Source organism: Sinocyclocheilus rhinocerous, unplaced genomic scaffold (assembly GCF_001515625.1).
Source record: "Sinocyclocheilus rhinocerous isolate Xijiao unplaced genomic scaffold, SAMN03320098_v1.1 scaffold796, whole genome shotgun sequence".
Classification (NCBI taxonomy): Eukaryota; Metazoa; Chordata; class Actinopteri; order Cypriniformes; family Cyprinidae; genus Sinocyclocheilus; species Sinocyclocheilus rhinocerous.
The window spans coordinates 195,400-207,609 of record NW_015631294.1 but is presented as its reverse complement, the minus strand read 5'-3'; the positions used below and the strand labels follow the sequence as shown (position 1 = coordinate 207,609).

The 12,210-nt window shown below is 37.0% G+C and overlaps 1 protein-coding gene across 1 annotated transcript in view; it reads left to right on the top strand.

The window, feature by feature from the left end:
• Positions 1-12,210, top strand: part of LOC107741707 (protein diaphanous homolog 3-like) — a gene marked incomplete at its 5' end in the record, with an annotated part of 277,834 nt that overhangs the window by 137,674 nt on the left and 127,950 nt on the right. Inside the window, 3 exons of the mRNA XM_016554479.1 lie at positions 5,089-5,181; positions 6,377-6,471; positions 11,731-11,832. Of these exons, the coding sequence (XP_016409965.1) occupies positions 5,089-5,181; positions 6,377-6,471; positions 11,731-11,832 (290 nt within the window). The remainder of the gene's footprint in view (positions 1-5,088; positions 5,182-6,376; positions 6,472-11,730; positions 11,833-12,210) is intronic.

Genomic DNA, 12,210 nt, shown 5'->3' with positions numbered 1-12,210 from the left:
TGCTAAAACTGAATACATTTAAAGGAACAAACTTGACGTTGCATTTGCAACCATGTGAAAACAGGGGGTGCTGCAGCCCCCTCAGCCCCCTACTTCCCGCGTCCCTGAGCCCAAATGTCTTATTATTCTTATTCACAAGTTAAATGTAAGAATTTGACTCAAAAGATAATGCACACTTATAGAAAAATGGCTTTATTAAGGTAAAATGCCCATAAAAGGTAAAAATCTATTTAAACTTATCTGACCACCACACAGAATATGAAGAATATCAAAAACTTTAGGAGTCAGCTGTCCACGAAAGTCCTTAATATACCAGCATGATAACACACTCAATCAGTTGAATGAATGACTCAATATTCACTTACCGTCCCTTAGTGGTAGTTCAGTTGAGAAGTTTGTTGAAAAGTATGCATTTTTCCCTTCAACATTTCTTATTTGTATACTCATAAATGCATTTAAAACATTAATCTCATAACATTATTTATTGCAGTTGTAATTATTGTTATTTGCTGTGTAAATTATTTAATCTGACTGGTAGCAGCCCTATAGTTTATATTGAATTTATTGATAAATTGTAATAATTTGACATGTAAGATGATGCATACATCTAAAAAGGTTAAAAATAGGCCTTTGTAAAGGTAAATATGCAGATTTAAGTATGTAAAAGCTGATAGAACACTGATGAAAATATTGCTTCTGAATAAATTGTTTACTCCACCAAAAATCTCAGTGATGCAGTTATTTTGTGGGGATATTTTGTATGGAATATTGTCTGCTGACATTAAAAGTTCACTGTATATCATAGTTATAAATACCATTTATTACAGCAATGATATTTTGTTTTCTTTTTAATTTATACACATTAAATATTACATATATGTATGAAATAAAATGTGTATTGCCATTACAGGTTTAGGTCTTAAATTTCATATAAGGTGGTATTAAAAAGGTCTTAAAAAGTCTTAAATTTAACTTGTTCATGTCTGCAGAAACCCTGTATATAGTCTTCGTGACATTTGGAGACACCATGTTAGACCATTACATGTCAGTTGCCCTTTCATTAGTGATCTAAATGTTAATTGATGGGGTTAACGACTTCTCACTACAACTATGTGGCAGCAATCACAGAATTTGCTTAGATCTGCAACACTGGCATTCTTGCTGCAACTTCGCTCACCAGGCAAACTGCAAATCCAAGTGCTCTTTCAAAGAGCTTTTAAGGATGTTTAGTGACTTTTGCTTGGCCTTTAATGTGCCCTTTAATATGGTGTCAGTGTAGTACATAGTATGTGAAAAATTACCTGTCTGAAAGACCTTTAAAGCCCTGTTCTTTGTCTACGTCAAAATTTATTTGTCTGTTTAATATTAATCAGCTGTGCTTGTAAGTGAGGCAATATATAGTTCAGTTTGGTGTAGCTGAATCTATAGATTTATGAACACAGATGATACACAGAATCGACCGAAAGGCATAACACACCTACTCACTAGACTGCTTTTAGAGCCTCTTTGTGTTTATACTATTCTAACTCAAACGTGTAGATTTCAAATAAAGAATGGGTTGTCAGAAAGCTTAGTTGTGGTGACGCTGTTGTCATGCGGCATGTTGTCCGCTTTTTACTTCCATACATTGTTCATACAATGCGTTCATTTTTGAAGATTATCTTGATGAACAAAACAGATAATAGATTTAGTTGTTGAATCTATTGAACTATTCCTATAAGAAATAAATTCTTTACCACATGCTTTCCCATTCAAAAGCAAGAAAAACACAATCCTTGGATGCTTTAAAGAGGCCATAATATCATAAATTTATTAGCCATGCACTCAAGCAGTGAAGGCCGTTAAACACGCTTTGGTTTTGTGTGCTTCTGAGAGACGGCACCGTGAATCATGCATCATCTGACTTGCATACGTGTTTAGTGTGTATGTAATGAATGGGCATAGTTTTGATGGCACGGCTGTTAATCATGATGAACAGATCAATACTGCATATCTTTATCCCACACACAGTTGCTTTCTTCTATTCCTGTAGAAGAGGGGTGATATGAATGGAATGGCTAGATGGAGGGGTGGTGAGAGGGCCGTGCTCAGATCGATATTCCAGCTGTTCACGGACTCTTGTGTTTTTAGAGTTCACATTCACTGAGTGCCCTAGTACATCACAGGCCTGAAATGATCGGAAAAGCACATGCTGTCATGCATTTCATGTGCTACATCTGTCAGTGTTTGAACTGGTCTTAGAGATCTGCGTGTGATATCAGGATAAATCAGCCAATTTGTTCCAATTACATAGAGAACATGAATCTTTAATGATCTTCCTCCCTCTTGCCAGCTGATTACAATTAGTTCTTTAGGGTTTTACTTTCTCAAGTTTTAGCCATCCCACAATTCGCCAAATCAAATTTGTCTGCTCCAGAGTTTTAGCATAATTAACAATTAATTGTGGAATTTAATGAGAAATCACGTCTCTACTTTCTCTTGGTCTTCAGGCTCATTTTTTTCTGTTTCTGTCTTATTTTCTTTTGTTTTTCTGGCTTTCACTGTCTTTTTCTGTTGGCTGCTGTCTCTGATTCTGTTACTTGCATTCTTGTTCTGTTTTCTATCTTCTCCATCCTTTCTCTGCTCACTAAAGTGTCTGAGGAGAGTGAACCTGTGGAAGAGCCACTCAAGTACAGTAAGTGTGTGGATGTATGGAGAGTGGGTTTTTCCTGCATGTGGCCCCTTCCCCATGCTGACTCCATCCATTGGGTATTTAAGAAAAAAAAAATACAACCAGAGACAATACTCAGTACTCAATAGGGCTTTGAAACCTAGTGAGCTGCCTTGCTGTCTACTTCCCTACATAGAAAAATGCCTTCTAAGATGGCATCCTAACTAAAATTGAATCAATGTTACCAATTGAAAATGCTGTTCAAATGTTTGGGGTCGGTATGTTTTTTTTTTTTCTTCTGTTGTTCAGTAAGAAAATATTAAATTAAATAAAAGTGGCAGTAAATATATTTAAAATTTTGCTAAGAAAAGAACAAATAAATGCTGATAATAAATAAATAAATAAATAAAAATCACAGTTTCCATAAAAGTAGAACCGTTTTCAACATTGATAATAATGTGAAATGTTTCTTGAGTATCAATTCAGCATATTAGAATGATTTCTGACGGATGATGTGGCACTGAAAACTGCAGTAATGGCTGCTGAAAATTCAGCTTTTCCATCACAGGAATAAATTGCATTTTAAAATATATCAAATTGGAAAATGGTAATATTTCACAGTATTTATTTTTTTTAAATAAAAAATACTTTTTGTATTTTTGAGCAAACAATTACTCTTGGTGAGCATAAGACACTCCCCCAACCCTCGCTCCAAAAAATAAATTAAATATTATATTCTTTCAAAAATCTAACTTTCTGAACATTCTGGAATTGCCTTTTCTGCTAGTATGTACTGTTGCCTTAGATTGACCAAAAGGTGTCACTTTTGGCCTGTCGCCGGTGTGCCTGTAGTGCTTTGCAATGCAGTCTAGGTAGGCAGCTCACTAGGTTGGAACATAGCTAGTGGCTGAATAACCTGTGGAGCTTGAATGGTGTTATCTAGTCACTTTGACTTTCTTCTGTAGTCACTGTCATCTCTATGTGTGAATGTAAAATGCTCATGCTGTTGTGGTTTAGCTATGCATCTGGGTTAGCTGTTTGTGTGAATAGGGCTCTTTTCCTGTAGATTAACCCCGCTCCTGTGTTTTTCAAGTTGGTATCCAGACAGCCGTGTTAATTAGTGCACAAGACAATTATGCACTTCTCTCCGGAGACCTGCGTTTACTTCTCTTAATCTGGTGTCTTAAATAATTAAACTTGTATTGAAACCCCTTGCTTTCCATCTGCTCCTCTCCTCATCTCTTTTCTCTTTTTTTATTCATCACTCACTATCTCTCTTCTGAGATCTGAAGAGGGAGCTGTTTAACCTGTTAGTCAATGACCTCTGCGTTGCCTCCTAAGTTTTATTTGTTTTAAAAGCCACACGGAAGACAGAGAAAGATGATATCAAAATATTTAACTCCCTTCCTAAAATCTCCATGCATAGCAAGCTAAATGCATACAGTGTGTATGCGAGTGTGTGTGAGTGTGACCCCATTTACTGCATTCATCACAGCTGTGTGGCTCTAATCTCATTCTTCACAGCTGTCTTGCCAAAGACCAATCCCCTTACTCTCTCAGCATGACCATTACACACTCATTGGCTCTGCCTCAAAACCTAATGAGCTACCTAGACAGTATTTTTGGACATGTTCAAATTGAAACTACCTACCTGGACAGAAGTTTTGGACATCGAAATCAAGTTAAAATTAATTTTACCTACTTAGTGTTTTTGGGCATCATAGACAATTTTAAATTGAAGCTACCTACCTAGAAAGTGTTATTGGGTATCATAGACATGTTCAAACTGAAGTTACCTACCTAGAAAGCGGTTTTGGATGTCATAGATGAGCTCAGTTGAAGCTACCTACCTAGAAAGTGTTTTGGGGCACCATAGACATGTTCGAATCGAATCTACGTACTTAGCGTTTTTGGGCGTCATAGACAAGTTTACATTTAAGCTACACATTGTTTTTGGCTATCATGGACATGTTCAAATCAAAGCGTTTCTTGAGCATTATGGGTGTTTGAAAGTGTGCAATTTTCCATTCAGCACACGTTACTTCACTCTCCTCCTCCTGTCTCGTCAACATAACATGTTTTCACAATGCCATCCTGCTCATCATCTGACCCCGAGAGGTCAACATATCACAGAACCCCACGGGTCCTCATTAAATGCATTTTCCTTAAGACTTTGCTCTTTAATTATTCAGTGTTTTCTGTTCAGTGGTGTTTAAGATGAAATGCTAGTTTCTTTCCCACGTGTGATTGACAGTAATGGTGAAAAATTAAGCACGGACTGATGTGTTCCTACTGTTGTAGCCCATTAGTATGCTTCAAGCACTGTGTCAGTTTTGTGACTGTCTGTGTGTGAATCTGCTTGTTCACACTGGTATTTTTTGTTTTCTGCATACATGTACTTGGGTGTGGTAATAAATTGTGTTGATGATGATTTTCAGCTCGACGAGAAGAGGAGGAACTGGAGGAGAAGAAAATCAAAAAGAGAGTCAAAGAACTGAAGGTGCTGGACCCGAAGATAGCACAGAATCTCTGTGAGTATTATCCAGTAGTCTTTGTTTTTTTGTTTTGTTTGGTTTGGTTTAGTTTTTGTTTTGTTTTAGGTTGGGTTTGCTTTGGTTTGATTTTTTTTTTGTTTTGGTTTTTTTTAATTTTGTTTTGTTTGGTAATCATTTTTTGTTTGTTTATTTTGCTGTTTTTTAATCATTTGTAATCAATTTAAACATTCACTAGGGTAAAGGGGGGCAACGAACTTGAGCTTCTGTCTCAAAAACTGTCATAGCAAAAGATACACACAAAATGGAGCTAGATGCAATAACACACATTTAAAAAAAGTATAGCATGTGCATAGACCAACAATAACAAACAGTGCAGCTGAGCAGAAATTAATAGTAAGCTTTTAGACTTGTCTTCTCTTAATTTTTTTTTTTTTTTTTGATGATGATTTTCATGTTGTTTTGGAAACAGTATTAAAAACTTATTTCCCTACTGTTCTGACTGTGCAGAAAGATATGTGAATCAAAACAAGTTTTCAGGTGTCCTTTTTTCCTTGCGTCCTTCCTTCTTTTTCTTTCTCAAAACCTTGAGGTACACAATAACACCTGTCTTGTGCTGTTATACAACATCTTCTCTCTCTCTTTCAATCTTTCACAGACACTTCTCTTTGCATCTGTTTTTAAACATTTAAACTGCTTTTCTCCCCTCTTCTTTACTTTTTCTCTGTTTTTCATTTGCATATATTCACACTAATTCATTTGTCCGAGTGTCTCTGTGGCAATAAGCAAAGTTCTGTAATAAAAGGGAAAGGGAGAAATGAAATGTTCCTGTCCCAGCTGAACACCCCGCCAGTCGGATCACTGTCCCTCACCCTTTTTCACCCTTCTGTAATTCACTTACTCCTTCTCTCACCTTCCCTTTATTGCCATTCTTCTGAAATCGGATTTTAGCTCAGGAACTGTGAGTATTTGTGACAAATGCAGGCAGAGGTGAAAACCCTGTTGTCTTGATATATGAATGTTATCTTGATACTGCCTCATCTGGCCCTCGTCTCGACTAGTTGAAGTGAGTTTCAAATGCAGACGACGTCAAGCTCATTTTTTCTTTTTATCAGATATTATCACCATGCAGTGGACATACACACATGCACACAAGACAAAGAGTGTGTGTGGCCTGTTGATGAATTACTGCAGGGAGTTTTTGATGTACACTCTGCCTCTCTCGCTACCTTAGCCATTTTCCTGGGGTCGTTCCGTATGCCCTATGAGGAGATCAGGAGAATGATTTTAGAGGTGGACGAGGATCAGCTGACTGAGCCCATGATCCAGGTAACATCACCTCTCATCACCATTCATGACCTTTCAAGCATGCCCATGTTCAGAGAGGACAGCCACAAATGTGAGCAATTCAGGGTACATTTTTCAGCAGCACAGTAAACGGTTTCCACATCTATGTTATAGGGTGCTTGTATAACTGATACTTGGTAATTATGAACAGCTTTACAAACACGTCTCATGCATATGCACATCAGAACAAATTTTCTGCTGTTATAATAATAATGTGTTCCTGCGACTCAGTGGTCGTGGGTTCAATTCCCAGGGAACACACATACTGGTAAAAAATGTATAGCCTGAATGCACTGTAAGTCGCTTTGGATAAAAGCGTCTGCTAAATGCATAAATTATAAATTAAATAAATTATAATAAAGGAGATGGTCTACGCTAGAATCATATGACTGCGTCACTATACACTATTGTTTCTCATGGTTTTGGATTTTCATCAAGCACATCACAGAAATACTGTACAGCGGCATAGCAGAATCTTCTGCTTGACACTTTTCTACTGTTGCATGGTTTAAATGCATATATTTCATTTTTGTTTTATAAATACATTAAACATTCTCCCTCTCTTTGATTTCCCCCTGCTTTTTATCATTCAGCAGTGATGTGAGGCTCAGCTTTATGTATTCTTCAGTAGCTCAGTGCACAGCAGGTTCTCATTCACTATTATAGTTTTAAAATATCCACTACTTCAGATCCATAACAGGGCTTTGTTATTTTATACTGCTTACCACTTAAAAGCAGCCTCATATTTATCTTAATGATTGAGATGGGAACAACATAAATAGCCATCTGCATCTATACTATATATTTCATTTTTGAGTTGACATAGACAAAATTGGCCATCCATCTATTTGGCTCATGTTCATGTGCACTAATGAAGTGGCCATTTGGAGATAAACTAAACCAGTTCATATATGGCTATATGAAGCTTAAAAGTTTTTCCTTTTGAAGTAAGAGGCTTGAGAGAGGTGCTTCCTGACTCCCCCTCCTGAACCCCCACAGATAAGCAGTTAATTAAAAGTTTATTTATATTGTAGTACTTTATGCCAATACCTATGAGTTACGGATTCAAAAAATAACAAGATCGCAATATGTTAATAAATGAGTATTGCTGGAGATCTATATATTTCTACGATTTAATGATCTCATGGAGAGTGACAAGGGTACACGAGAGGTTGAGAAACACACGCTGTGGATAGACATGTTCACATGATTGCATGCATAAAAATGATTAAATTGCTGCTAAAACATTTATTTTATGTATTTTTTCTTAGCATTTGCTTTTTATAAGATAGGCAATGGAGATTGAAAGCAGCTGATTGGTGAAAAGTGATGCTGAAATGGATAACGAAACATCATAGCCCCACCAATGCTTTGAGATGAAACCACATATTATGATGAAGCTGTGTGAGCCTAATGGTGTGAATTCCTTTCAACTCATTACCAACTTTTTTTGATATGTGCAATGGAAAACCAGTGGACTTCAAATGAGGAATCTTGGGTGTAAGTTCTATAACTCTAGATTGTGGCCAAAATCAGTGTAAAGGTTGGAATGATGATTTTCATGTTGTTTTGGAAACAGTATTAAAAACTTATTTCCCTACTGTTCTGACTGTGCAGAAAGATATGTGAATCAAAACAAGTTTTCAGGTGTCCTTTTTTCCTTGCGTCCTTCCTTCTTTTTCTTTCTCAAAACCTTGAGGTACACAATAACACCTGTCTTGTGCTGTTATACAACATCTTCTCTCTCTCTTTCAATCTTTCACAGACACTTCTCTTTGCATCTGTTTTTAAACATTTAAACTGCTTTTCTCCCCTCTTCTTTACTTTTTCTCTGTTTTTCATTTGCATATATTCACACTAATTCATTTGTCCGAGTGTCTCTGTGGCAATAAGCAAAGTTCTGTAATAAAAGGGAAAGGGAGAAATGAAATGTTCCTGTCCCAGCTGAACACCCCGCCAGTCGGATCACTGTCCCTCACCCTTTTTCACCCTTCTGTAATTCACTTACTCCTTCTCTCACCTTCCCTTTATTGCCATTCTTCTGAAATCGGATTTTAGCTCAGGAACTGTGAGTATTTGTGACAAATGCAGGCAGAGGTGAAAACCCTGTTGTCTTGATATATGAATGTTATCTTGATACTGCCTCATCTGGCCCTCGTCTCGACTAGTTGAAGTGAGTTTCAAATGCAGACGACGTCAAGCTCATTTTTTCTTTTTATCAGATATTATCACCATGCAGTGGACATACACACATGCACACAAGACAAAGAGTGTGTGTGGCCTGTTGATGAATTACTGCAGGGAGTTTTTGATGTACACTCTGCCTCTCTCGCTACCTTAGCCATTTTCCTGGGGTCGTTCCGTATGCCCTATGAGGAGATCAGGAGAATGATTTTAGAGGTGGACGAGGATCAGCTGACTGAGCCCATGATCCAGGTAACATCACCTCTCATCACCATTCATGACCTTTCAAGCATGCCCATGTTCAGAGAGGACAGCCACAAATGTGAGCAATTCAGGGTACATTTTTCAGCAGCACAGTAAACGGTTTCCACATCTATGTTATAGGGTGCTTGTATAACTGATACTTGGTAATTATGAACAGCTTTACAAACACGTCTCATGCATATGCACATCAGAACAAATTTTCTGCTGTTATAATAATAATGTGTTCCTGCGACTCAGTGGTCGTGGGTTCAATTCCCAGGGAACACACATACTGGTAAAAAATGTATAGCCTGAATGCACTGTAAGTCGCTTTGGATAAAAGCGTCTGCTAAATGCATAAATTATAAATTAAATAAATTATAATAAAGGAGATGGTCTACGCTAGAATCATATGACTGCGTCACTATACACTATTGTTTCTCATGGTTTTGGATTTTCATCAAGCACATCACAGAAATACTGTACAGCGGCATAGCAGAATCTTCTGCTTGACACTTTTCTACTGTTGCATGGTTTAAATGCATATATTTCATTTTTGTTTTATAAATACATTAAACATTCTCCCTCTCTTTGATTTCCCCCTGCTTTTTATCATTCAGCAGTGATGTGAGGCTCAGCTTTATGTATTCTTCAGTAGCTCAGTGCACAGCAGGTTCTCATTCACTATTATAGTTTTAAAATATCCACTACTTCAGATCCATAACAGGGCTTTGTTATTTTATACTGCTTACCACTTAAAAGCAGCCTCATATTTATCTTAATGATTGAGATGGGAACAACATAAATAGCCATCTGCATCTATACTATATATTTCATTTTTGAGTTGACATAGACAAAATTGGCCATCCATCTATTTGGCTCATGTTCATGTGCACTAATGAAGTGGCCATTTGGAGATAAACTAAACCAGTTCATATATGGCTATATGAAGCTTAAAAGTTTTTCCTTTTGAAGTAAGAGGCTTGAGAGAGGTGCTTCCTGACTCCCCCTCCTGAACCCCCACAGATAAGCAGTTAATTAAAAGTTTATTTATATTGTAGTACTTTATGCCAATACCTATGAGTTACGGATTCAAAAAATAACAAGATCGCAATATGTTAATAAATGAGTATTGCTGGAGATCTATATATTTCTACGATTTAATGATCTCATGGAGAGTGACAAGGGTACACGAGAGGTTGAGAAACACACGCTGTGGATAGACATGTTCACATGATTGCATGCATAAAAATGAATTGCTGCTCTCATATTTATCTTAATGATTGAGATGGGAACAACATAAATAGCCATCTGCATCTATACTATATATTTCATTTTTGAGTTGACATAGACAAAATTGGCCATCCATCTATTTGGCTCATGTTCATGTGCACTAATGAAGTGGCCATTTGGAGATAAACTAAACCAGTTCATATATGGCTATATGAAGCTTAAAAGTTTTTCCTTTTGAAGTAAGAGGCTTGAGAGAGGTGCTTCCTGACTCCCCCTCCTGAACCCCCACAGATAAGCAGTTAATTAAAAGTTTATTTATATTGTAGTACTTTATGCCAATACCTATGAGTTACGGATTCAAAAAATAACAAGATCGCAATATGTTAATAAATGAGTATTGCTGGAGATCTATATATTTCTACGATTGAATGATCTCATGGAGAGTGACAAGGGTACACGAGAGGTTGAGAAACACACGCTGTGGATAGAAATGTTCACATGATTGCATGCATAAAAATGATTAAATTGCTGCTAAAACATTTATTTTATGTATTTTTTCTTAGCATTTGCTTTTTATAAGATAGGCAATGGAGATTGAAAGCAGCTGATTGGTGAAAAGTGATGCTGAAATGGATAACGAAACATCATAGCCCCACCAATGCTTTGAGATGAAACCACATATTATGATGAAGCTGTGTGAGCCTAATGGTGTGAATTCCTTTCAACTCATTACCAACTTTTTTTGATATGTGCAATGGAAAACCAGTGGACTTCAAATGAGGAATCTTGGGTGTAAGTTCTATAACTCTAGATTGTGGCCAAAATCAGTGTAAAGGTTGGAATACACTACACAACCTTTTAAACCTGAGCAGATTTTAAAACACTTCGCATCATACACTTGCGACTCTTTAAATAGTTACAGAGGAAAAACTGGCCATCAAACACTAAAACTAGTGAGGATCACTCACTATCAACGGCCAAGTCATTCTGAACACAACAAACTAACACAAAAACGCCTCGTTGCTAGGAGATGTGCAGCAAATGAAAACAATACATTTTCTAAAATAGGCTGAAAATATCAAACGTGTTTGATATCCTCTGACTAGTGGAATCATAATTTGAAGCAAAAAAAAAAAGAAAATGTCGGAGTCCATCATTATTTTTAATCAAATAAAATAAGTTAAAATAAAATAAAGGGTATGTATCACAAAGTATTAGAGTATTCAAGTATTAGTTTTTAGTAGTAGACCTGGTAATGAGCAGGTTGTAGGTTCATTTCCAGCCTGGGCCAACTCATGAACTGGAGGGTTACTGAGATCACAGGTCTGCTCAAGTGCCGTTTTGCCCTTGAGCAAGATGCTTAACCTCAGAATTCTCCAGGGAGATATATTGTACCTTCAATTAGTCTAGTGTGTCCTTAATTGCCAGAGAGTCGATTTAGGTGAGGAGCTTCTCTAAATGGCTAGACACTAGAACTAAACCAGCAACAATTAGATTGCAGGTTAAAGTTGAACTGTTAATTGAACGAATGTAGCACACATTCTTTGTAACACAAGTTCTTTGTCTTGTTTTCCCCTCCAGAATCTTGTGAAGTACCTGCCTGAACAGGAGCAGCTGAACGCACTGGTCAAGTACAAGAGCGAATTTGCCAACCTCTCTGAACCGGAGCAGTTTGGAGTAGTGGTAATTCCATACACACACACACACTCTCTTCTCAATTCTAAATGGTTTTCATATGAATTTACTCTTCAGTCTAGTGACATGTCCAGTTAGAAGTCACGTTTGAATCGTCTGTGGCAAATTATTTAAATATAAAAAACGTACTTACAGGCTGTGAGCTAGAAGCGCCAGACTGTTCTTGCAAAGTTGGAACTGCCCAACTTTATAGCCTTTGTGCCACAGACGCATTGTAGGCTACTGGTTCAGGAAACAGTCCTCATCGTCCATAAAATGCGCAGCACACATCTGAATATTTGCGTTGAACTGTTCTGGAACAGTGTTGTAAATACAACTTAACCACTGATTTCTAGTTGTGTCCTCTTTTGGAAGACCAAACAAAGT